Here is a 27,793-nt window from a genome sequence, read left to right on the forward strand (position 1 = left end):
ATGCCCATTTTTCGGTGTTAAAATCTGGTTTTGTACACATCATAATTATGCTGGTTTTGTCATATAAAAATATATTTCAATCAATTTTGAACTCTATTATGACCCAAAATAGATGTTATTTTAAATAAACCAGACACCTCTAGGTAAGGCATTGTATACACTTAAAATTAAACTTCCATCTCAAATCATTTGGCCTAATCATTTTTATATTGCATACCTATCCGGCAGTGTGCACTGGAAATGTCATGACATGTCAAACGAATGTCAAATTATTGACGCTACAACTATTGAACACAACGTCTTGAATATTGCGTCAATATTTAACTAAAATATTGATTTTTAACGAGATTTAACGTTTAGTAGTTTTTAACCGACTTAAGAAGAAGTTTATACGGTCGACTTAAAATACATAGTATTGTTAAATTAAATATTGACGCAAGTACTCGTACATTAACTTGTAATATGTATAACTATGGTAAGACCCGTCATATAGCGGCTGATTTAAAAACTAAAAAATAGAAAGAAACTATATTGAGATTCCGAATATAGTAAACAATATAGGTTAATATTGTGAGTTTAAAAAAGTGCTATTATTAACACTACAGAACTAAAGGAAGTCAAATAAAAATATACTAAAACTATGACATAATTCGGCGCTTATGTATAGGGCCTTATGTAATCTGGAAGTACTTTTTTGTATCTAACGGGCAGTTATCTTAAAATTAAAATATAAAGGTGTGTTCACACAGTAGCATGCGACTATCGATATTTTTTAGAGACCGATCAAGCCCAGGGCTCTTTTCAGTCTAAATGTAGCATACCACAAGAGTGTGAATACACCTTAAGAATATATACAATGTCACAATTGATCGGGGCGACTCTGATTTATATTTACCACTGGATTCGTTTACCAGTTTTTTGTGAACACAAAATGAGCTGTTGAACTAAGGCACCGTATAAATAATCTATTTATTATTCAACAAAGGTTTTATGGCGTTGCAAGACACGGCCACAGACACGTGTCAAGATGTTTATGAAGATGCTCAAATATTTTAAATGTGTGAAAAGTTGTTCAAGAGTTGCTATGATACATTGTACTTATCAGTAACGAAAATAAATGTCGTCAATTATGTGTGCTAACTCTGCAAAAACTGTTCCAAAAATATTCGAAACTTGTATGGAAGTCATAGTTGCAAAAAAAACTATCTTCCAAACACATCTGTACAAAGATCAGGGTTCGAAAATATCCGATATTTATTATAAATATCAAAATATCGGATATTTATGATATATATCCGATATATATCAACTTTATTTGCCAGTAAATTTAGATTTGATGCAACTCTATGTCAATGCAAGTCAAAACAAAATATTTACTTTGAGGCTACGCTTAGTAGTTTTTTTTTAAATTGAAATTAAATGATGCGATTTGGGTATTTTGGTGAAATTACTAAAAAACTTAATATAAAAGTAGCCGCCTGACATGGAACGTGTTATGGGGGCTGAAAATATAGGAAATGACCCATTCTATCCGCCAAATCATTTTGGCACACGATGCGCCAAACACCCTGTATATCAATTTTGTATGAAAGCCACAGTATTATTTTATTGTATTATTCATGAATAATATTGCATATGTGTTACATAAACATGTATTTAATGTTTTTAAACTTAAAATCAGATAAATAAAGCAAAAACATAAAATATTCTTTTAAATACGGCAAAATCAACTAAAAAAATCAAAATCTTATGTCAAAAATTACAAATACAGTAACAAATTTTAAAAGTTGATATATATCATCAAAACCGGCTTGATATATATCGGATATATATCCGATATATATCTTGATATATATCCCTTGATATATATCCTCGAACCCTGACAAAGATCTTGACAAACATCTTGACACATATCTGTGACCAGCACTGCATATCGTCACGGTATCTAAATTTTTATGTGACAAATATTATACCAACGGATCTTGACAACAATTTTAAATTCACATCACAAAGTGTCTATTTTTAACCAACCTTACTATAAATCAGTCGCCGCTTCAGTTTGTTCATCAAGTTTCGCCTTTTTCGTGCTTGGTGAACTACACCCAGACTCTTCCGTCGAAAAACTGACTCGTTTTCTTTTTAACGGTTTAGTATTGTCTATGCTACTCAGTCTACTACTCGTTTCAGAGTCGCTAGAGATGCCGTTGGTAGCATTTTTTATTATTAACAGGTCTTTTTCTATCTCGGTTAGTTCTCTAGGCTTGCATGGTCGACCGACGGGCCGTTTTGGCTTGTTTTTCGTAGATGGCGATTCTTCGACAGGTTTCGCGCGTTTCTTGTATGTGCGCTTTTTCTTTGGTTGAGATTCGTCCTGTGAAACAGTTGTGAGTTTACAATAGGTTTCAAAGAAATGAGACATTATTTATTAAAATAAGAAGTCGATGCCGCGGGTAGGATCATATTATAATTTTTATTTTATAACAGTTGGACTTCGTTTTTGACAGGACTTTTTTATAGCCAGGATCACAGTTTAACCGCTATGAAAAGTGAAGGTTGTCTTCAGGCCTGCGCAGAAGATGGACTTTAGTCCGCAATCGAATGTCACACACAGATGACTCTGCGGAAGTCCGTAGTCAGTCCGTAGTCAAATGCCGTTTATTAATGAGTTACATTATGTACTCACGGCTTGACGTTTCGGCTGCGATGCTGCAGCCGTGGTCAAAAGCAGACTGGCGGTTCGCGGCGTCGTCCGTTCGGGCGGGCTTGAAGATTTTCAACTACCCTCATTATTGTCATTTGTTACACTACCACTAGTGATGTTACCACGACACACAACACTCACAGTATCCGTATTCGTACTTGACGGCAAAATTCGCGGTTTGCATTTATTAATCACCGGATTCCACACTGGTGACAATTTAAATCCGTCCTCCCGATTGAAATTTTTATGTTTCTTAATTTCAATCGCTTCTCGAACTGTCCTAGTGTGATAATGCCGATCAGTGGAGAGGATTTGAGAAACGTCAAGCCATGAGTACAGAATGTATCTCATTAATAAACGTCGCGTTAAGACCCGTGTCTTACTATTTTAGTTGAAATTGAAAAAAACGCGAAAGTTTAAAATCTTATAATTTTGACTAGGCTATTGAATGCTTAATTTTGACTAGGCTATTGAATGCTTAATTTTAACTAGGCTATTGTATGCTTAATTTTGATTTTGACTAGGCTATTGAATGCTTAATTTTGACTAGGCTATTGAATGCTTAATTTTGACTAGGCTATTGAATGCTTAATTTTGACTAGGCTCTTGAATGCTTAATTTTGACTAGGCTCTTGAATGCTTAATTTTGACTAGGCTATTGAATGCTTAATTTTGACTAGGCTCTTGAATGTTTAATTTTGACTAGGCTATTGAATGCTTAATTTTGACTAGGCTCTTGAATGCTTAATTTTGACTAGGCTATTGAATGCTGACCTGCTTTGGTTTAGCGCCGATGTAGCCTGAGCAGCGGCGGGCGCCGCACAAACACCGTTTCTTCTCGATGCCGGCGCACTCCAAGTTGTAGTTGAAGGTTAGCTCGCTATTCTGGAATATTAGTAATTAAACAATACATTAATATTATACAATATGTAACAAAAACACCGTCCGATCCGAAAGGGTCATAAAGTAGCTTTAACAACATTACCAAAACAAGTATCTAAATTACGTAATTAATAAAAACAATTTTTTTGTCGATTTTAAAGTCAATAAGTTTAGCAATGATTTACCCTACAACGGGGAAATTTTCAAAAAGCGTTAACACTCTGTCGGCGCGCGGCTTTTTTTAAGACGCTGGGGGTCATGACCTTATGACGTCGCTACGCGTGCCGGCGCATCTCTACCCCTCCCGCGTACCCTCTACACTGCAGTTCGGATTGCCATGTAAGCTATTTTATTTTTGTAAATTTTGTATTTATTTTTCATGGGGTATTTTTTTTATAATATTTTATGAAAATTATTACACAAATGGAATCTTAACTCGATACCTATTAACACCTTAATGGATCGGACGGTGTTTCCGTTACATATTGTATAAATAATCAGGGTTAATAAATTTGGAATTTGTTTCACAAAGCGGACTATAGCGACAAAAGCTGAAGGTCAACTGGCCAACTCAGTATTATTCGTAACGTCAGGTCCAAATACGTATCGTATTCTAGTTTCTTTAAGAATGTTTTTATGCTTAAGTCACTTTTTTTAATTATTTTTATTTCATCCATCCAATAAGTAATAGTGGACAGAACATCAGACTATAATATAATTTTGTAGCAACCATGACATTGTATCACTAGACGAAGTGAGTTTGTTCCGGCGTTTCTTCTCAGCACTTGCCATATGTTTGTCTCGAAGCGCTGGTAGGGCCCAAAAGATAAGGAGACATGTAAAGTGCCCCATAAGGGCTACCTTTTCTTTTTTTATTATTTTGCACTAAGTGCCACTTGTGGTCTAAACTGAATAAATACTTTTGATTTTGATTTTTTTGATTTTGAAGAGCTTCCTCGTTGTAGATAAAAAAAAAACGTGCCCTTGTGTGTGTTTCTATTTATAATGTAACTCACTGCTGGGATGTCGTTGATGGCGAACAAGCCCACTCTGACGTCACCCAGCACGGTCCACTTCTGGGTCTCGCAGTTGGGCTCGCAGCAGTGGTTCATGAACCTGAGAAATTAACGTTTTTTTATTAAAGTGTTTATTTATCATGTTTTAAATGCAACTGCACGCAGGAGGATGTAAATGATGTAATGAATGCCATTCTTGTAGCTGAGTTTTGGGCTGACGCTGTGTGGGTATGTTGTCGACACGACAAGAAGAAGAATATGTTTGAATCAATTAAAATGTAAGTCTACACCAAGGATCACACCAGGGTTATGAACTCAGTTGCTACAACCTTAAAAAAATACTCTCACTTGGCCAGGTTTCCGCTACTTATTTATTTATTTAAAATCTTTATTGCACACATAAAAATACAGTGGTACAACAGTATTTATAGCGTCTCTTAAGTCGTACTCGTTAGTCGTCGTCGTTCTAAAGTGCGTAACTTCAAGTGTGTAAATTCAAGTTGTGTCGTTATGTCCATACATAACGACACAACTTGAATTTACACAGAAGAATAGATTCAATCTGTAGTTAATTTAATTTAATTAAGTTTTCCTTATGTCATTAAATTCCTTGTGTACCAATTATGTGACATTAAAGCTTAAATAAATAAATAAATCGTCATAATGATACACATTTAAGTTCAACCAAACTTCAAGTTTCAATTATATGTATTTTGAGGGTCGTCTCATAACATGCTTTTTAGCCCTTATAGTTCCCACCATATTTTAAACCTGTTTCCTATAAAATAAGGTCTAAAAACAATAACAATTTTGGACTTATTATGCCCATTAAGATGTTAACAACCATCTCACCTAGCGAGGTTTCCCTTAGGGCCAGCGTCGATCATCCTTTCCTTATCCAATGTCAAGAAATAGAAGTTCTCGTCTCGGATCTCGTGCATCCTGTTCATTCTTCGCCTGAACTCCTCTTCGTCTATTAGTTCGCCTACGTATTCTATCACGAATTGACCTGGGAAGAATAATTTTGAACTTGGTAATAAATAATAATATGTTTGGTAAAGTGGATGAGTATCATTATTTCAAGACTTTCAAAGAAAAACAAGGTAGATCGACTAAAGCCCGGTCCGTGAGCACGTAGAATTTTGTTCAATGACCCCAAGCTACCCATCCTTATCGCTCGCGCGTAATTATATTGCTGTCGCGACTGTGCGACGGGCGCCCGCAGTGAGTGTGCGAGCGCGATAGCAACATAATTACGCGCGAGCGATAAGGATGGGTAGATTGGGGTCATTGGTCAAAATTCTACGTGCTCACGGACCAGACTATACCTCATAATGGTAGCAGGAAGGAAAAGACTGCAGCATTACCTAAAATTCTGAAGCAGACTAAAGTATGTGTCCCCTTGAACACTTGACATAGGCAGAATCACTGCGGCAATAAATCCGCGGGATAGTAAAAAAAGGCGCTGGATGCAGACCGCTACCAACCGGGTGATGTGGAAATCATCAGCCTATGTTCAGCAGTGGACGTCCTGTGGCTGAAATGATGATGACGATGATGAAAGCTTCCCACAATAATTTCCAGATTGACCGGTAGGCAGCACGGTCTGCATCCGGCCCCACGTTACCGTAACGTTACGTTTTTTTTTTCAGATGTTAAGTTTCCAGTTACTTCCCGCAACCTTCACCAGATCAAGGATGTAATGGATATCCGTAACCGTAACAGAAACTATCGGATATCCGAAATGATTTCATATCCGTGACAGTATCCATAACCGTATCCATAACAGAAACTTTATATCTATAACATCCTTGCACCAGATCGTCGGTCCACCTAGAGGGGGGTCTGCCCACACTAAGTCTTCCGGCCCGTGTTCGCCATTCGAGAACTTCTTAGCTCCAACGGCCATCAGCTCCACGAGCCGTGTGCCCCGCCCACTGCCATTTGATTTTAGCAATTCTGCGGGCTATGTCGGTCACTTTGGTTTTCCTGCGGATCTCATCACTTCTGAAGGAACGCAGGGAAATTCTGATATAGGTGCTCGGTAAGTAAGTATAGTTGAATGAATATTCTCACCAGCTTTAATGTCCTCCAAGGTCTTGAGCCCCCATCCTCTGTGCGGCGTTCTATACGGCACCATTTTGGGGTACCTACAGTCGCTTTTCAAACGCGCGGTTGATAGGTCCATTCGTTTCAGCCCAATAACATCCACTGCTGGACAATGGCCTCCCAAAGAATTTGCATAACAATCGGTCCTGCGCTGCCCATATCCAGGTATTTCCCGCAATCTTCACCAGATCGTCGGTCCACCTAGTGGTCGCCACTAGGGAACCTTTCTGCCCTAGCGTCCATCAGCTCCACGAGCTATGTGTCCCAACCACTAACCGACATAGCCCGCAGAATTGCTAAAATCAAGTGGCGGCTTTAGCGATTCTGCGGGCTAAGTCGGTCACTTTGGTTTTCCTGCGGATCTTCTCATTCCTGAGGTAACGCAGGGAAACTCTGAGATAGGTAATCGATAAGTAAGTATCATCATCATCATCAACATTTCAGCCATAGGACGTCCACTGCTGCACATAGGCCTCCCCCAATGCTTTCCATGCTGCTTGGTTGGTAGCGGCCTGCATCCAGCACTTTCCTGCTACCTTTATAATGTCGTCGGTCCACCTTGTGGTTGGACGTCCCACGCTGCGTTGTCACGGTGTTTCTTTACGAGATCGAATCAGAAATGAGGAGATCCGTAAACGAACTTAAAGTCGCTGACATAGCCCGACGAATTAGCAAGCTGAAGTGGCAATGGGCAGGGCACATAGTACGCAGAACTGACGGCCGATGGGGCAGCAAGGTTTTGGAGTGGAGGCCGCGTACCGGAAAACAAGTAAGTATAATAGAATAATATTCTTACCAGCTTTTATGTCCTCTAACGTCTTGAGCCCCCAGCCCCTATGCGGCGTTCTATAGGGCACCATTTTGGGGTACAGTCGTTTTTCAAACGCGCGGTTGCTGCAGCGATCGCCCGCGCGGCAGATTGGGCCGCATTCGGTTAACAGCATCCTAGGGAAATGGAAAACATAACTTAAATTTAAATAACTTGAGATTAAAGGCAATAAAGGAAGATTATAACAGTAAAATGGTGTACTAAATACTGTGCAGTATTTAACTGCCTAAATAATAATAAAAACACAGAATGTACTTTTTTAAGTTGCCTCAAGACACTGAGCGGTAAATAAGTAGTTAATATTATTCGTGATAATTCATGCTAAATCATGTATTTCCTTCGCCGCATTTTCCGCAGTTTGGCACCTCACGTCACATCATTTTACCGAAGTCAGCCCTATAGCTTCGGCGCAGTGCCGATCACTGACGTTTGTCAACAAAATGGTGCTTGACTCTTGAGACAGGCTAAATTACACCATATAGTTAATGACATTGAGCATACATTTTTTTTAAATACCTTCGCGAAGTAAAACTTCTGTACGTAGTACTTATTATTATTCTGTGATACGGCCCACAAGGATCAGCGACCATCGGGTCGCATTCGCACTGAGCAAGCGAGCTCTCTTCAATATCAGTGCGGCGGCCGATGAGCGAGCCACGTGGCTTATTCGCCTTTAGTTATTGGCGTCTAGGTAATGGCATCAACTGAAGTCCGGTCGCCGAGCACAAAAAAAACGTCCAATGACCCCAAGCTACCCATCCTTATTTATCGCTCGCGCGTAATAGACGTCATGTTGACACCACCACTCAATTGACGTACTTTTTAAAACTGTCAAAACGAAACTCTCCCATAGATTTTGTATGGCATTACAAGCAAGTGACGTCACTATTTTGTCAACTCAATCAAACTACTTTTTTCAATTACAATGCGAACAAAAATCGTAATTTACAGGTAATTTAAGATGAATTAAGTTTTTATAATGTAGATCACTCCAAACCTGAAAAAAAAATGCTTCGATAGTCAAGATCAAAGGTCTTTAAGCTAGAGCATAAATTAATTAAATCCCTCATTTTACAAACACTGGGAAATTTCGGGAGACAAACAGTGTTTTCGTAGACAAAATCTCAATGTTTCCCTGACTTTCCAGGTGACCCCTCTATTTCACTGACTTTCCCTGACTGCTATGAGCTTCCCTGACTTTCCAGAATGTGGACACCCTGATTAAGAACCCTACCTGTTTAGGCAATGAGAGTAGGGCCCGCAAGGATCAGCGACCATCGGGTCACATTCGCACTGAGCTAGCGAACTCTCTTCAATATCAGTTCTACGGCCAATTAGTGACCCACACGGCTTGTTCGCTTTTAACTTGACGTAGTGCGGCGGTAAGAGAGACGACGCTATGTCTTGGGACTCTTCATCGTTTGTGTCAGCGTCTGCAAGAGAAATAATTCATTTTAAAGTTGTAAATGCAAGTTTAAAGTAAACAAAATCTAAACTACATTAACCGACAAGTAAATGGACTATTGTCAGTATTAAAAAGTCATCAAATTATTTTTTTAACTCAACTGCTGCTTTGGGACAATAAGGTGAGCCAATGCTGAGAAGAAGTAGTACAAGATCTGTTTTTGTAAATCAAATGCTTGCATACTTAAAAACTAGATACGCAAAATTTGCATGTCAACGCCAGACCACCAATAAAATAGCTCTTATAATTTCTAAAAATCTTGTCTATGGAAGATGAGATCAATAATGAGGCCGTCAGCGCAAAAGTGGCCTAACCCACTTTTTTCATATTCGTACTTATCTATTGCAATTTATTCAAAACCTAATCAATTTTGATGCTAAAGCGGCCAATCCCTAGTTTCACCCTTAGCTTAACTAAGATGGGGCGTTGTAAACATTATTTTTGCGCGCATTGTTTTTGCCTACGAAGCAGTATAAAAGTGGCCTAACCAAGTTTAGGCTCCATACTAATATGTTAAGCTTAGGCCACTTTTGCGCTGACGGCCTCAAATATGGATGGATGGTACGATACGGAATTACTTACTTTTAAGAATTTCAAATGCTCTGTGTGCGTGTTCCATCGCCGTGATAAATGCAGCGTCAATTTTGGACTTCTGAGTTGATATTCTTCCGGAGTCACCTGCAAAAAATAAGTTTCATTTATACAAAATACATGTATACATTTGTTTTATCAGGTACAGGCTATTTATTCCATTTGCATTTACCAGGTTGGCACTATTGTAGACTAAGTCATGTCAATCGCCAGTGGTGCCAACTGTTAAGTATAAAAACGATAGCTCTCATTAAGTTGAAGAAATGACGTCATAGATTGTCTACTTAACACAATCTTTGGGTAAAGTCGCGTTTTGACTGCAGCTTGTCTTTGCCATACAAAAACTATGGTAGAATCTCGTTTTGACAGATCTAAAAATTTTATCAATAAATTGAGTGTGTTTTTGGCAAATAAACGTTTTGAATTTGAATTTGAATTTGAAAAATTTTGAATTTTGAATTTGTCACTTGTTATATTACCTTCTTGGAACGGGAAGACGCGCCCCCTATTGACCCAGTAGTGGTCATACTGGCCGAAGAACCGCACAACGAACTCTCCTTGCGAATGTTTCACTGAGAGAATGTTCTCTGGAATCTCGCTCGGGTGCAGTATGATTCCTGGCCACCACCTAAATAGAAAATAAAATAAAATTAAATAAAGTTTTACACTTTGACAGCAAATGTAAGAATAAAGTCTGTTCGCCGAGAGTTGATAAATATTATGAAATGTCTTGCAATAGCGACTGTCGCTTAATTATCGCATTCTGTATGGCGGGCGTCGTTTGTCACAACGCGCACTGAGTACCATGGTACGAGCCACGCAGCTGTCGTCAAGCGCCCCGGCCGGCGGGCGGCGGCGGCCACAGCGTGACCACTTATAGTAGATTTCTACTTTTTTGGTAGATTTGAGGCAAAGAGAACGATGATTTAGTAGTGCGAAATCGTTTAGTAGATTTTGGTAGATAATTGGTATTTTTAGAACATTCTTATAAATGGTAGTCCAAAATAAAATTGTAACAGAGCCGAGAATCCAGGCCAAAAAAAAAAGGCTAGGCCAAATAATCTACCAACTTTTTCATTATATCGACAAAAATAATTAGCGGGCCGCAATTAATAATGAGTTTAGAACCTCTGATATATTTTTTATCAACTCTCGGCGAACAGACTTTAGAATATATTTTACTTGACAGAAGGTATAGATCGTTTCATCCATGAAGACGCGCCCCACCATTCTTCCGCTGACGTTTGAGTGTTATCGGTACACGCTAAATTATCCATGAGTGTACACGCACACTACAATAATGACGCTCGGATTGCTCGGATCAAACTCCCCGCACCCCGCGCGACCGAGACCAAAAAGTGGTGGGGCGTGTCTTCGTGGATGAAACGATCTATTTATACACAAGCAAGACACACAGAGGAAATTAAAAAAATCATGTACAGAACAAATGATGAGAATGTCTTATGGCATTAAGTTCGCCTAATGTTAATATTTTAGTATTGAAGTATAAATAAATAAATAAATAAAAATAAACTGAGAAGAAACAAAAAAAGAACAAAGTCCTCCTCCAACGTTTTACAAATTGGCCGGTTGGTAACGGCCCGCATCCTTCCTATAACTTTTGAGATTATGTCATTTCATCGGTGTTCGACCCGGATGGTTTCTACCCGTTCTGGCGTCGGATCCGGTAGAAACCGACTCGTCAAAACACGCCGTAAATCTGGACGTCTTACGCTGCATTTTCTGGTATAATCAGCGTCAAATAGTGACACCAAAAGTAGCCAAAATGTTTCCAACACGTCTTCGTTACATTGGAATAGGTTGTGTTGTCAACTTTTTGGCCACTTTTGGGTGTCACCAGGCCATTCGAGTTTACATCGAAAACAAAACAAGCACGATGGCACCCTACAGGATCACTATTCGACAAGGCCTCACATACGAGCGAGCATTGACTCACGCACGCGTATTCTTGTGTATGATGGAAAAAAATAAAGAAAATTGTGTACTAAATACTGTGCAGTATTTAACAGCCTAAATAATAATAAAAACACAGAATGTACTTTTTAAAGTTGCCTAAAGACACTGAGAGGTAAAAAAGTGGTTAATATTATTCATGATAATTCATGCATAATCATGTATTTCCTCCGCTATCTTCTGCAGTTTGGCACCTCACGTCACATCATTTTACCGAAGTCAGCCCTATGGTTTCGGCGCAGTACCGATCGCTGACGTTTGTCAACAAAATGGTGCTTGACTCTTGAGACAAGCTAAATTACACCATATTGCATGTGACATTGAGCATACCTACATTTTTTTAAATACCTTCGCGAAGTAAACCTTCTGTACGTAGTACTTATTATTATTCTGTGGTGTCACGAACTATTTGAAGCTGACTGTACGTTACTGTCAATGTGAAAGCATTATGTGCTTACCTGTAGTGTCCCAGTTTGACCCACACCATTTCCCCGTACAGCGGCAAACGTCCCGTCTCACAATCTTCGCACATGTAGCCACCTGCAAACGACATTAATTTATTAAACCCAAATAAATTAGAATTATAACTGAAGGTAATGTAAAATGCAAGTATTTGACAGTAATCGAGGTCTTATTGTTGTTCCAAAGAAGAATTTATTTCATCGTCATACAAATAATTTGAAATAGCCAATTTTATTGATATGTACCAATAAGGCTATCGCATTCTAACTTTGACCATGGCGTCAACTGTATGGCGATACTTTGCTGTTTTGAAATAACATAAATCACAAAGTTCTCCAGATCAATTGCTATCACATTGTCACTTAGCACTTAGCGCCACTGACAATCAAGTCAAAGGACTTGCCAGTGGCGCCAACTAGTGTTGCCAAGAGTAGCCCTCATTACATCAATGAAGTCTACCGTATATACACCCACTAGCACTAGTTGTAGCCACTGGTAAATGACAGAAACTTATTCTACAGTAGTGTACTACGGGACTATTCCCACCTCTCTTACCCACCGCTGAAACTCCTGTATAGCCGGGATCTACAGCTTGACCGCCATAAAAACACAACCAATGAAGGTCAAGTTTGTCCCGGGGGAAAGTTAAACTGTCATTGGACCCGCAACGAAATTAATCAGAAGAACATAGGAGTTCGAAGTCAAGGTTCGACTTCCCTCCGTTGCAGTAGGGTACTAGTGAGTTCAAATGCGAATCCTACCGCTTCAGCGGTTACCAATAGGCTAGTTGCCTAAAAAAATTTTTTTAGTCCGTAATGTTTAATATCAAAAAATATTGGACACATATAATTTTATTTGTCAATCTAACAAATAATTACATAGTTATGGTGCGTTGAAGTTGCGCACGACGTCACAACGTGCGGCATTTTTAAGCAAGCGTTGACGTCACGGGCCTCTTCTTATGAACTTTGGGGCGCTTTATCTCTTTAAATTTTCATTAGTTTGAAAAAGTGAAAAATACGTGTAAAGTATTTTTTGATAAGTTAACTGACGGACTAATTAAAACTCTTGCTTTTTGACCCAGGCAACATCCCCATTGGCGCCAATGTCTCATACACACTTCACTCTACAGTGGCGCCAACTGGTGACCACAAGTGGCCTCAATTAAACAATTACCTTCTGGTGGGTCAATGTTGAGGCACTCTGCGTGGAACGAAGTAGGGCAGTACTCGCAACATATCAGGGATCCTCCAAGGGCACATATGAAGCACCATCCTGTGTTCACGTGGCATGGTATCTTGCCGGGCCTGGGGGAAAAATAAAACATCAGTCATTCTACATTCTACAAGAAGTCTCTCAAGTGCCATATAGAATGAGAAATAACTAAATGTATCGAAAGAGTAAAATTTTTACTTCAATTTTGTGTTGCAAAACAATTAGAAGCCATACTGAAGCCATGCTGAAATTAGGGCGCCTTCAAATAAGAGGCGTGAGGAAGCGCTGCAGTGACACCACGTCACTACTAAAGCCTGGTCTGCGAGCACGTAGAATTTTGTCCAATGACCCCAAGCTACCCATCCTAATCGCTCGCGCGTAATTATATTGCTGTCGCGACTGTGCGACGGGCGCCCGCAGTGAGTGTGCTAGCGTGACAGCAACATAATTACGCGCGAGCGATAAGGATAAGTATCTTGGAGTCATTGGACAAAATTCTACGTGCTCGCAGACCAGACTATAGTTTTCATACTATTTAGAAGCACAGTTGCAGCGCTACTACCGTGACAAATGCAAAAAGTAAAGGCACTGAAACTGCGTTTCTAGAAATTGTTTGAAAACTAGCAAAAATGCGCACCATAGTGGCACCACTGCAGCAATTTGAAGGCGCCCTTGTTTTTAGAACGGAAAAGCGAGGGAAGTCAACGCGATGTCTCCCGCTATTTGAACAAACCTTTAAGTGCACATGCAAATAAATTCCTAATAGTAAGGGAATACGATGCAACAAGTAAGCTTATTTAAACCCGGCAACTCCCAGTGACCAGTAAACTATAAACCTTATGTCACCCGTATTTAGGTACTTATTTTCTTAACACTACTTCACAGAAAAGAAGGATAATCTTACCTATGTTCATAATGCCGTGGACAGACGATCAGCGACCCAGTCAGTATCTGAGTCCCAGCCGGAAGACACTTCGTGAATGTATGGTACGTAGCTGGACACCTCACGCATCTGGCTAACTTGTCCCCACAGAACCTGGTTTTACACCCTCTAGGGTCATCAGACACACAGGTATGGCAGACGTGTCTCGGACACATAAATGGCTCGAAATGCTCACTGTTCTTCTTGTGATTTTTAGATGGTTCCCCAGAATTGAACTGCGTCTGCGGCCAGTGGTCTAAACATTCCAAATGGTAGTATTTATTGCAGTGATTCGTCTGACATTTCTGACGGTGATCGACACCCGTTTTTGATACAGCCCCTTTGCATACAAAGCAGACTGGCGTTGAGTATGTTTGACAGTTGTGGCATTTGTAATCGGAGTAGTCTACAACTATCTTTGGTTTGAGTTTAACGTCGACGATCTCACACTGGCCAGGTCGAAGACTGTTCCAATCCAAGCCTTCATCGCTAGAGTAAGAATCGTATGTCAAATCGATTGTCGGCAGTATTTCCTTCATTTTAGCTGATAATGCAGCTTCTAACACCGCTTCGTCGACTATATGAGGCTTGAATTCGATTTCCTCCATAGATCCATTTAGCTCGAGAGATACGTCTTGAGATTTCTCGTCGCTATGGCTTTCGGAGTCTTCGAAATTCTTTGGCTTGCGACCAGGCTTCTTCTTTTTCTTCTTTCTCCCTCTAACAGCAGGCACAACTCCTTCTACTTCTGGCTCTTTCTTATGACAGCTGATATGGAACATGCCACAGCAACTTTTACATTTGACTAAATTGCCAGTTTTCTCGCAAATCTCGCAGACTTTTTCGCGAACCAATCCCTTGAAAACGTTAGGTTTTGGTTTCGGCAGCTGTGCGAAATATAATTCCACTTCATCATATACTTCTGTAGTTGCTGTTTCAACCACTCCAGTTTCAATGAACTCGTCAATTTTCTCAGATTTAATTTCCTTCTCACTTTTACTAACATCGTCTTTGCTTTCTTCAGGTTTTTTATCGGTGGTTTTCTTTTTGGTTCTGAATATCTCGAACAACTCTATCTCATCTTCGATGTCCGATATTGTGTCCTCATTGTAAAATGGTTGAACTAGAGATACTTTCCGTTTAAGTTTGTCTTTAGACAGTTCTTCAGTAGCTTGTTCCTTTTCAACTTTGATCTTTTTTCGACTAAGCTTTTTCGTCTGCACTTCAGAATTCAAGCCTTTTACTAAGTTTGCTTGTTCGATGTCGTCCGTCTTTTTCAAGTCAGATTTGACGCTCTCTTCGTACAGCCAAGTCTTGTATAAGTATGCAACGATTTCGTCTTGAGTCAATTGAGGATTTTCGTCGATCAAAACGTCTTGCCTCAGTTCGACGTATTTTAGAAATTCAGGATCATCCATAGATTTTTCCGAGTTTTTGTCAGCAGTTTTGCGTTGTTTTCTTTTAGATAAAGACACTTCACTGTCCTCAGAGTTGAGGGATGAAATCGAAACAACGTCTGGGTCATACTCCTCTTTGATATCTTTACCGACATCTATTTCGTTATGCCCGTTAGTCTTATCTTTGGTTTCTGTGTTTACAACTGAGAAGTACTTTTTGATTTCCATGTTTTTGTTACTTTTAGGTGATTTATGTTCTTTTTTGGACGATTTTCTAGTCTCAGGTTCTTCTGTTTTTATCTTAACTGTACCATCATCTTCATTTTGACCTTTAAGTTCTTGTTTTACCGTCAAAAGGCACACAGATTCCTCGTCGGTAGAATCGTCCAATATTCGATTTCGGACTTTGCGTCTAGTGACTTTGATGACGTCATCAGAATCTATCGTTAAATCTTCTACATCTGGTTTTCTTTCTGGACTACTGTCTTTGCTCACACTGAATTCATTCTCATCTAGTGATATAGCCGGGGAATGGCATATCCTAGTCCTAAGTCTTCTTTTGATTGACGTATCGCTTACATCAGAATTCAGAGATATGGTATCTTCATCTTGCTTTTTACTTCGTTTCTTTCTCAAGCTCAAACTCATTGACAATAATTCATCATCGGAAATTTTGTTCCGTTTCTTATTGTCTCTATACCGATTTCTCATAGACTTTTGCCTCAAATTGTCGTTCAATCCTTTGACTAAACTCGACTGTTCAATGTCATCATTTTTAATAATATCAGACTTTGAATTCTCTTCATACTGCCACGTTTTGTACAAGTATTCCACTATTTCGTCTTTATTTAGTTCTGGATGTTGATCCATCAAGTCGTCTTGCCTTAATTCCATATATTTGACAAACTCAGGATCTTCTAGGGCCAACTTAGCATTTTTACGATTCTTGAAAATTATTTTCTTCTTCGTAATCGCCAAAGGTTCAGAATCCTCGGAATTTATGGAGGAAGTTTCAACATTAAAATCGTTGTCACTAAACTCCACTCCCTGTTCATCCAAATGGTAGCCATTCATTTTGATTGGTTCTGGTAGACGACTAATTGAATCCATTAAATCATCATTTTTCTTGTTATTATCATTAATCGATGAGTCTACTTGATCGGTTGAAACATGCGTTTCTTTTCTGCAGTCTGTTGTATTAGAAATGTCTTTCTTCACTGACGAATCAGCTAAAACGGGTTTCGTTACACTTTCATCAACATTTTTAATTTGTTCCTTTTCTGACTCTTTGTTACCATCACTTTTCTCTTCAATTTTAACCACGGGTTCTATGGGTTCTTTAAAAATAGGTGAGTAAGCCGGAGATTCAAATTCTTCTTCATCGTCATCATAATCATCTTCATATAGGTCTACATAGCCATTTATCTTCGGAGGCTGAATTAAACAGTCTATGGGCTGTGATTTCGAACTGTCTGGTTGGAAAACTACTTTATCTGGAATCGGTTTTACAATTACATTTTTATTTGGGAACAGTTCTTTCCTTGTATCTATGGGCAGTTTGGGCACGTTACCAGTGTCAGATTTCGTTGGCCCAATATTTACATCTTCAAATAGATTAAATGACACTTTTTTAACAGGACTGGCTATGCTAGCCATCAATGTTGTCAATTCAGCCTCTTCAGTACTGCCTTTAGCTTTTTCTAAGCTTTCTTCAACAAGCTTTGTCATTAGTTCTTCCTCAACACTCATATTTTCGTCTATCGATTTATTTTTGGCCATTTCGACTGCTTGATCAACAATTTCTGTTTTGTGGGTAGTCTTAGTGCTATCGTGATCCTTTTTATTGGATTCTGTACTCGTTTTAATGTCTCTGACAGTTTTATTTTCACTGTTTCGCCGGACATTACCTATTAATATTTCTTTATCTAAATTTTTTACATTAATAACCTTACTAGGAAGACTATGTAGAGGCAATCTTTGGATATGAACACTAAGCTCATTGCAACTATCAACTAGGTTCTGGTATTTACATTTGCTTGAGTTATCTATATTGGTATTTTTATTTTTACTTTCTACTTTATCACTGGTAGAACTATTTATAGATTTAGGAGTATTACTAATTACGTTAGCATTACTTATATTCGTTGTATCTATTTTAGAATCACCAGGTGTCTTTTCATCACCCTTAGCGTCATTATTAGTACATTCTACGAGTTTAACTTCAGTCTCAGTAGATAGAGTTTTACAGTCAATATTTTGTACGTCCTTATTGCTTTCTGTAGCAAGTTTTTCTATATTATTTGTAACGTTGAATTGGGTTTCAAGGACTTTTTGATCTAATACTGAAAATACGAAATCTAAGTGTCCATATTCTTTGTCTTCAATTGGGACTGACTCAGAACATTGGATTATTTTGTCATGGTTATCTACAGCGTGTGTAATTTTCACTTCATTTTTAGGTTCTTCCGCTACTTTGGTATCTTGTACTTGAATTTTAGTGTCAATATTTTTGTGTTCCTCTTTTGAACCCAGAAGCCTATTTTGAGCAACATCTGTGCGTACTTCAGTATTAATACTGTGTTGTCCTGTCTGGGTAACCTCACTTAAATTTTGAGCGTCTATAGATATTTCCATACTTTGCGTAATATCTACTGCTTTTTCTGTTATTCGATTAGTTTCTTCATGTATTCTCTTTTGATATTGCTCCATATTTATTCTTCTCTCTTTTTTTGTATCTGTATTTAGTTTTACTGGATCTTGTGATGACATTTTAACATTACTCTTTGAAGCAGTTGTACAACTTTCATTTGTTTTGACTTCAGATGCATCAGAAGGTTTCGGTAGCCTTGTTTTCAGACTTAATTTAGAAGCAGATTTTGTGGGTATCTTCTCGATTTTCGGCATTTCAGTATGTTTTTCTACGTCAAGAGTTGGTATATGGGAATATTCGATGTCATTCACTGTAAAAGCGTCTGTACTAACAGTAATTGCTTTTTCACCTCGAGGTGAGCTTGGAGAAATTGATAGTCTATTCCTAAGGCTTTTTCTTGTAGATGTACCACTTGAAGAAGGTTTTGTGGACAGTTTTTCGTCATTTCCCGGCAGTTTAATGCATTCGGCTTTATCTTTATTAGGTTCAGTAACGTGAAGAGATGGTTGAATGACATTTTTAGGAATCTCTGAAGTATTTTCAGCAACTTCAGAAGTGCTAGCTCCCATGCTAACGTCAAGTTTCTCGTCTCTAGAGATACTGGGAGATTGCGATAACCTGATTCTGAGACTTTTTCTGGAACTTGTGCCACTTGAAAGCGATTTTGTGGACAGTTTTTCATTTTCTGGGATGTCAATGGATTTGTCTGTTTCTTTACCAGGTTCAGTGACTTGTTGGGTGGCCTCTGGAGTATTTTCAGTAACTATAGTTACATCTTCTACAGAAGATCCTTCCATGCTACTATCAAGATCTTTTTCATCTCTAGAGGTACTTGGAGGATTTGACAAACTAATTCTGAGACTTTTTCTTGAGATCGTGTCATTTGACAACGGTTTTGTCGACGTCTTTTCGGCAGTTTTCGGGATTTCTATACATTCCGTGACATGGTGAGTTGAATCTTTAGTATTTTCAGTATCTTTTGAAGTGCTAGCTCCCATGCTAACGTCAAGTTTCTCATCTCTAGAGATACTGGGAGATTTTGATATCCTGATTCTGAGACTTTTTCTGGAAGTTGAGCTACTTGGTAAAAATTTAGCAGACAGTTTTTCATTTTCTGGGATGTCAATGGATTTGTCTGTTTCTTTACCAGGTTCAGTGACTTGTTGAGTGGCCTCTAGAGTATTTTCAGTAACTACAGTTACATCTACAGAAGATCCTTCCATGCTAACATCAAGATCTTTTTCATCTCTAGAGGTACTTGGAGGATTTGACAAACTGATTCTGAGACTTTTTCTTGAGATCGCGTCACTTGACAACGGTTTTTTCGACGTCTTTTCGTCATTTTTCGGGAGCTCGATACATTCCGTGACATGGTGAGATGAAACTAGAGTATTTTCAGGAACTTTTGATGTGCTAGCTCCCATGCTAACGTCAAGTTTCTCATCTCTAGAGATACTGGGAGATTTCGATATCCTGATTCTGAGACTTTTTCTGGAAGTTGAGCTACTTGGTAAAAATTTAGCGGACAGTTTTTCATTTTTTGGGATGTCAATGGGTTTGTCTGTTTCTTTACCAGGTTCAGTGACTTGTTGAGTGGCCTCTTGAGTATTTTCAGTAACTACAGTTACATCTTCTATAGAAGATCCCTCCATGCTAACATCAAGATCTTTTTTATCTCTAGAGGTACTTGGAGGATTTGACAAACTGATTCTGAGACTTTTTCTTGAGATCGTGTCACTTGACAACGGTTTTGTCGACGTCTTTTCGTCATTTTTCGGGAGCTCAATAAATTCCGTGACATGGTGAGATGAATCTGGAGTATTTTCAGTATCTTTTGAAGTACTAGGTTTTTGGCTAGAGTCGACTTCTTTCTCAGCTCTTGAAGTACTTGGTGAATTAGACACCGTAGTTCTAAGACTTTTTCTAGGAATCGTGTCACTTGAAAACACTTTTGTAGATGGTTTATCGTCATTCTTTGGGATTTCAATGCATTCGTCTGAATTTTTTTCACTTTCAGTGACTTTATGAGTGGTCTCTGGAGTCTTTTCAATGACTTTTACTTCTGTACTAGAGTCAGGATCATTGTCGCCTCTAGAGGTACTTGGAGCATTTGATAACCTGATTCTAAGGCTTTTTCTGGATGTCGTAGCACTTGACAACGTTTTATTGTCATTTTCTGGGATTTCAATGCCGTCATCTGGCTTTTTATTTAGTTCAGTGTCATCTTGAGACGTATCTGGAGAGTTTTCGATGACTTTCGAAGTACTGGCCTCTTTGCTAGAGTCATTTGAAGACTTGGTGGACAGCTTTTCGTCATTTTTCGGGACGTAAATGGATTTGTCTATATCTTTACTACTTTCAGTGACATGTTGAGACATCTCTGATGTTTTTTCAGTGAATTTTGAAGTAGTAGCTTCTTTGATGGAGTCAAGATCTTTTTCTACTCTGGAAGTACTTGGCGTATTAGCTAGCTTGGTTCTAAGACTTTTTCTAGTAGAGGTGCCACTTGATGATGGAATTGTAAAAAGCTTTTCTTCATTTTCAGATACTTTAATGCTTTCGTCTTTATCTTTATCATGTTGAGTGACAAGGTGTGATGTCTCAGAAGTAGTTTCAGTGACTTTTAAAGTAGTATTATTATCTTCTTTAGAGTCAAGTTCTTTATCAGCTTTAGAGGTACTCGGAGAATTAGATGGCTTAGTTCTTAGGCTTTTTCTAGAAGAGGTGGCAGTCGACAATGGTTTTGTGGCCACCTGTATCTTTATGTCGTCTGAGTTTTCCTTTATGTCGTCAATCTTTGTAGCTGCAGCTGTCTTACCATGTTGAATGGCATCATGAGACGTTCCAGGAGTAACAGCAGCAACATTAGCACCTTCTTTGCTAGCATCGAGTTCTTTTTGACCTCTAGAAGAAGGGGAGTGAGATAACTTAGTTCTGCGACTTTTTCTCAAAGTGGTACCACTTGCAATTGATTTTGCGGCAAGCTTTTCGTCAATTGCGGGTATTTCAATACTTTTATTTGTATCTTTACTATGTTGAGTCGGCATTTGAGTGTTTTCAATTGTTTGGCTTTCAGTTTTAACGTCAATGTCATCTTCAGCTTTAAAAGTATCTAGATCAGATGTGTCGTTTAAAAATGCGTTAATAGATAAGTCTAACTCATTTTGCAGTACGTCCATTGCATCTTGAGGCGTCGTTACAGCATTTTCGGTAACTTTAGAGATACTAGCTTCATTGCTAACCTCTAATTCCTTCTTACTTTTGGAGGTACTAGGTGTGTTAGATGTCCTGGATTTCAGGATTTTTCTAGAAGATATACCACTCGATCGTGAAGTTGAGGGTATACATTCCTCATTTTTTGCACTTTCAGTAAATTTTGCTGGAGTATTCTCAACAGTTTTAGCTGTATTAGAATATCTGCACACTTTTACGTCTTTAGACGATATCCTTAAACTCTTTCTAACATTAGTATCACTTGAAATTGCGCTTGTAGATGGCTTTTCTTCCTTTGGTAGCACTTCAGTACTTTTTTCTGTATCTTTACTATGAGTTGCTGTTTGGGTTTCATCAACATCCATCGCTTGACTCACTTCCAATATGTCAGCTTTGGATGGGCCTGGCACATTGGATAATCTAGACCGATTGCTCTTTTTAGAAACTCCAACCGCAAAAGGATTTATAAGTTTTTCCTTGAATGGTGGCATTTCTACATCCATGCTGTAGCTTGTCGATGGTTGAACATCATCCATAACGTTAACTGGTTTTATACTAATTTCTTGGCTCATATTTAGGTCTTTTTCTGCTTTAGATGAAGACGGTGAATATGATAGCCTCATTCTAAGACTTGTTTTAGTTGAATTTGTAGACGTGTTTTGTTCATTTCGGCTTCTATTGCTTTTTTTAAAACTCGAATTGAGCGACAGTGATTTCCTGTTTGTTTTTTTCTTTCCACTTTTCACATTGGACTTACTATCATCACTGCTTTTATCTAGCACAGAATGGTCTTCGTACAACCACGTTTTGTACAAATAATCTACTATTTCATCGTGACTCAGATCAGGATGTTCGTCCATGATAGCGTCTTGTCTCAATTCCATATATTTTAGAAATTCCGCCGACTTTTTTCCAGCATCATCACTCTCAGTGGCTTTATGTGTATCTGTATTTGGACTTGCAGTAGTTTCTTTTTGTTTTTCTGTGTCTGTTGTTTCTTTAGATGTTTCTTCAGTAACTTCAATTGATTTGTCAGTGTCCAGTGTTCCAGTGTTTTGTTCTATACTGTCACTTTGTTCTTCAGTTGATGGTAAAATTTCAGCTGTCTTATCAAGTCCTAATAATAGCTCTTCGTTTTCTTCTACACTACAGATATTTTCTTGTATTTCTTTTTCATCAGTTGTATCAAGAAGGCCAATTTCTATGGCGTTTTTTGCACTGTTTTGTGGAGCATCAATGTCTGCTTCTTTTTTTAAAGTTTCAGGAACTATTGCATCGATGTCTGCTTCCTTTTTTAAAACTTCAGGAACAACTGCATCGATATCTTGAACTTTTTGGTCTGCGTCAATAGCAACATCACTAGATGCGCTGTTTAGCGGTTCTTCTTTTGGTATTACGTCAAGTGAAATCCCACTTTCATCGCTCGTCTTAGGCAAATTATTATTTACTTTTGTACTGTAGTCATGCTCATTATCGTTCGGCTTCAGGATTTGAGGCTCGTACGACGACTTCCTAAAACTATAAGGCTTTTGTATAGGAACCCTGATTGGCGATATTTTCTTCTTCTTTTTAGCGCTAGGAACTTCTTTCTCTTTCGGAGGTGGGAGATTAGCTAGGTTTGCTTGAGTCTTCTCTGGTGTTTTGGACTTGGCTTTTTGGAGCCACCGGTCCATATGGGATTGTCTTTGGATCTTTGTGATGCCGGTTTTAGCGGCCATATTGTCAAGACAGGCTGTGACGACTTCGGACACGTCAAGAGATTTCCTAGTTTTGGTTCGCTCTGCGTCTTCTGTTTTTCCATCATCCTCAGAAAATAATGTGTCAAACAGGCTCTCACTTAATGACACGTCACTGGCAGTCCTCGCCATTTTCTTCTCGCTTCTTTGTTGCTGTTTCAACGAACATTTGACGGTTCTGTAGTTTGCTAGCATTTCGTACAAGAGGTCTATTCGGAGTCGTTTCGGCTCGCGTAGCAAAGTTTCGGCTTCTTCTACAGATATGCTCCATTGGGGCATCTTCTTTTCGGAGACGAAGAAGGCTGCGTATAATCTTGGGTCCTTCTTTTTTGCCTGAAATAAAGAAATAAGGATGTCTTAATAAATTACCTGCTTTTTATAACCAGGTCGAGTTAACTGCTCACCTCGCTGGAATGCGACTCTCCCTCGCACTTACCTGCACATCTCCCACGTTCGCCCTGTTCGTACCAGAGCGTCGATGTGACGTCACAGCCACAACGTGCGCAGTTAACTTGACCGGGTTCTACATGGGATTTTACACTTGTAGGTGTCAGGATTTTATGAATCTATAGAAGGCTCAATAGAACCAAAGTTTAATTAAGGATTGTGTTATATCCCTTCTGACAATTTATTTATACTTTTTTTGTACATAAAACTGATGTAGAGTGGCGGATTTAATGCCGGGTGGCATTCTCTGTTAATCACACTAAAGAAAGCTTATATTAAAACCGTTTGGCTTTATAAACCACACAAAGTGACTTTACTAAAGGCGCGTACATATTGTGACTTTTTGTCGCCGTGGCAGTATTATCCATGATAGTATAAGTATGTCTGTTTCTTTCACACCTTATAGAGAAAAATAGATATTGTGTACTGACAAGTCATCAATGCGCGCACGCCGTAAATGCGTAACAAAATCGCCTTGATTACATGACATTAGCAGAATCACTGCGGCAATAAATCCGAAGGATAGTCCAAAAAAAATAGGGAATTAAATCAGACACTGTAAATTGTACAAGTCAAATCATTGGACCACAACACGACAGAATTCTGAAAAGAATCTCTCAGACATAAAAACATACACATTCAAAAATTATGTAAATTATGTGCATACACATTATATTTCTATTTATCCACAGCAGATACATATTAATGTGGAATATCAATTGCTGTTTTGCAACATTTGATCGATTTATATCACTTTGGAGACGCAAAAAACATAAGATTGAGAATAAATTCATATTTTTGCATTAATATATTGCAATATTTGTAATAGTAACGGTAAATTTTTAACTATTTAGACGTAATAAAAAAAATATAGTGAAATACAACACAGAAAAAATAAAACATTTATGATTGGCAAGACCGGTTAAAAATATGCATTGTTTGTAATATACATACAATAACTAGCTATTGCCCGCGGCTTCGCCTGCGTCAGATTGAAACTGAATTACACAAATTAGGAATTTTTAGATAACCCACTTGCGATATATTTTCGAATAAATAAATAGATGGGTGCAGGTCACTTCTAATTCAGATCTTGTACTATGAACAACACAAGAAACTTAACTTTTTGTAGCTTAATTGTATCATTTGTCAATTTTTATACGTACCATAGGGCTAAACGCTTGCTTCGTAGCCTCAAACTCGAGCTGTCCTAGGAACTTCCTAAGCATGGTATCGACGATCCAGCCACGACGCCCGTTGTCCCCGAAAAACGTGACGTGGATGACGTCACGCTCGATCCGTCCGAACACTGGAAATTTAAATGGTGAGTTATGTAAAGGATATGCGGTTGGACATTGTTAAAAGTGGCATGAGATTTTTTTGTTAAATTCAATGTAAATATGAATCTTTTGTACTTTTTTTAGATGATAAGATAGTAGACCACTTTTGTATTATATTGTTTTAATTTCAGAAAAGAACTTGATCTGTGTAAAAAACTATTACTGATTTTCTTTGCTTGTAATAAAAAACAAAATTAAATTTTGATTTGATTTGATGAAAACTACAAAAACTCCACAAGGCCATGTATGGAAGCTATTTCTCTAAAATCTATGAATTCATTGAACAAACGTCTATGCAAAAGCCATGGGTAAAATATACAATAAATAAATAATACTTATGTTAATTTGTAAACAACTTAAATAAATTAAATTATGTAGGTAATGCAAAATAAGATTGTTTTTGTTTTAACTTGAATAACATTTCGTAAATGTGTAGGTAGTCAAGATAATTTTGTTTAGATTGGGAATAGAGTTGACACACACATCTGATAAAATTGGTACATACATTAAAATAACTCTGTTGTTTCGCACCTATGTAAGGATATAAAATAATGTTGTCTGCATTCAGTTATAATTCGAATTATTATTATAACTGGATTTTAATCTTCAGCTACTTTATTAATAACTAGCTTTCCGTCCGCGACTTCGCACGCGTGGACTACATTATCCACATATTTTACGGAACCCTATTTTTTTCCAAAATAAAATTAGTCTATGTTACTTGTGGATAATGTAGCTTTCGAATGGTGAAAGAATTTTTAAAAACGGTCCAGTAGTTTTTGAGCCTATTCATTACAACCGAACAAACAAAGAAAGTTTATAATATTAGTGTAGATAAGAATAAAAATAATGATTTTACGTCACATTATATTTATTTACTTACACATTCAAAAAATTATTACTACCTGTTGCTAAAATTATGCACATAATTTGTGTTGTGGTAATGTATGTGTATTTTCTATTATTAGCATTAGTCACAATCATAGAAAATGATTTTTTCTTTGGAATAATTCATCACACCCTGATTGTATTGGGTGGGAATTTGCATAAATATTACTTACACCACCATGTTTAGACGTGCTGCTTATACCAATTAATTACTTTAAAATATAGGCAAATAAATCATACTTACACTTCTTTTTTACAAACAGCCCACTGCTTGGTTCTCTAGTGACGATACACGGCCAAAATGGATACGTGCCCATCCTGGCCCAAGCCAGGTCACCAACTTGGTACTCACATTTAGCCTCCATGTCAAATATGTCACTTTTAGACGGAAATTTTATGTCTCTATTCTCCTTCTTCTTTTTTTTATTGTCAAAATCAAGCGTTTTAACAACAGAAGAGTTACTCAAAAATCCGTTGTGAGATTTTGTATTGTCATTACTTGTGTTCAGACTGTACTTCTCAGACGATCTTTCTAGAATATTATTCAGATGATTATTACTTTTCTGACCGCTTTTGGAGGGTGAAAACATATTTTTAATCAGCATAACAGTCTCTTCTTTCTCCCGTTTTTGTATTAAATCCTTACGAACATATACTTTGGGGAATTTGTTTGCTGGCGATTTGTTCTTCTTCTCATCTGAACCGAAACGGCTCAACGAAATGTTTTCATGGTAAATATTCTCTATTTGATTTTCTAAGCCGTCTGCCAGGATAGGAGCCTTTATAGGAGTTTCTTTGTGTTCTATCTTGATGGGAGAGTTTGAGGCATGCATTTTGTATACAGGAGACTGTATTTTAACAGGCGTCTTATCACGAACTGGAGATTGTATAAGCTGTATGCCTCTTTCAACGTCAATATAATCGGCCTCTTGTTTGACACGTCTGCTCCTGCCATAACGGCTTGTGTTCCCAACACTATTTATGACAGGAGAAGTGATATGAGCTGTCAAGCTTGTCTCAAGCTCCCGTTCAATCAAAGACCGTTTCTTCGGCTTTGCCTTGACAAAAAGTGGACTTTCCACCTTCACAATATCCTCAGAACTCATGTTATCTTCTGATTCTTCCATTTTAACAAGTTAAAAGACGAATTATGCCTCATACACGTCGCTGACGTAATTTTAGGATAAGCAAAATCGAAAATCAAATTTTGCTCAATGTTACAAAATTTTCAATGCAACATGGATAAAAAAATTGCATTCGCAGCCGCATAGGGCTCTAAACCGATTCAGATCGCCACATCATGCCAGGATTGCATATCTGAAACAAAACAATCGAAATGAAGTTCTGTATCACGAAACAAATAGGTTATTCAAATATTTGCATATAATATCCTCTGTTATCGCCGCTAAAACACAATTTTCTGAATTAAAAACTACTTTTCTTACTTACGGTCGCATCCTGCCTAGTCGTGACCTCAGAAAGGATCAAGCACAATCAACTGTCCATCGTGCTAGGCGGTCTCCTTGGTGTAACACCAAACACACAAAATCGAAAACTCGGTTTCCTTTTTTGCAAACACACCAATGTTCATATAATTCTTCTGACCCTATTTTCACGTAGGCTTGGTTAAACAGCATCAGAAACATTAACCAGAAATAGCAGCGTCAGTATATCGCTCGAACAAAGTCCCAATTTGCTAACGAGTATGGAGCTAGCCCAGCACTCTCCCGCGCGCCATCATATCTTTATTTCACTAATGTCGCTTATCCGCAGCACTGTGTCCAATTGTAGCTTTTCAACAAACGATATCACTTATTATCTCAAAATCTAAACACCAAACATGAATTATTTTGAAGTAATTTTGTATTTAGAAAAGAAAATAAGTTCAACGACGCTCAGTACCGCGAAAACCAACATGGAAATGATTTTGATGTGTGCGTGCGAGTTTTTTTCGTA

At 38.1% G+C, this 27,793-nt stretch overlaps 1 protein-coding gene across 1 annotated transcript; it reads right to left on the reverse strand.

Annotated features, from left to right (window-relative positions):
- Window positions 1-1,842: 1,842 nt before the first annotated feature.
- LOC114357625 (uncharacterized) lies at window positions 1,843-27,786 on the reverse strand. The gene is made up of 14 exons (XM_028311341.1): window positions 27,287-27,786; window positions 26,082-27,154; window positions 24,776-24,918; window positions 14,149-23,495; window positions 13,206-13,336; window positions 12,026-12,107; window positions 10,073-10,221; window positions 9,585-9,680; window positions 8,772-8,970; window positions 7,505-7,653; window positions 5,452-5,608; window positions 4,600-4,699; window positions 3,476-3,586; window positions 1,843-2,371 (listed from the first exon to the last, which is right to left on the reverse strand). The coding sequence occupies exons 2-14, from the start codon at window positions 26,962-26,964 to the stop codon at window positions 2,036-2,038; spliced, it is 11,883 nt and encodes a 3,960-aa protein (XP_028167142.1). The 5' UTR covers window positions 26,965-27,154; window positions 27,287-27,786; the 3' UTR covers window positions 1,843-2,035.
- Between the last annotated feature and the right edge of the window lie 7 nt (window positions 27,787-27,793).

Source organism: Ostrinia furnacalis, unplaced genomic scaffold (genome assembly GCF_004193835.3).
Source record: "Ostrinia furnacalis isolate ACB-3 unplaced genomic scaffold, ASM419383v2 OfSCF3279, whole genome shotgun sequence".
Classification (NCBI taxonomy): domain Eukaryota; kingdom Metazoa; phylum Arthropoda; class Insecta; order Lepidoptera; family Crambidae; genus Ostrinia; species Ostrinia furnacalis.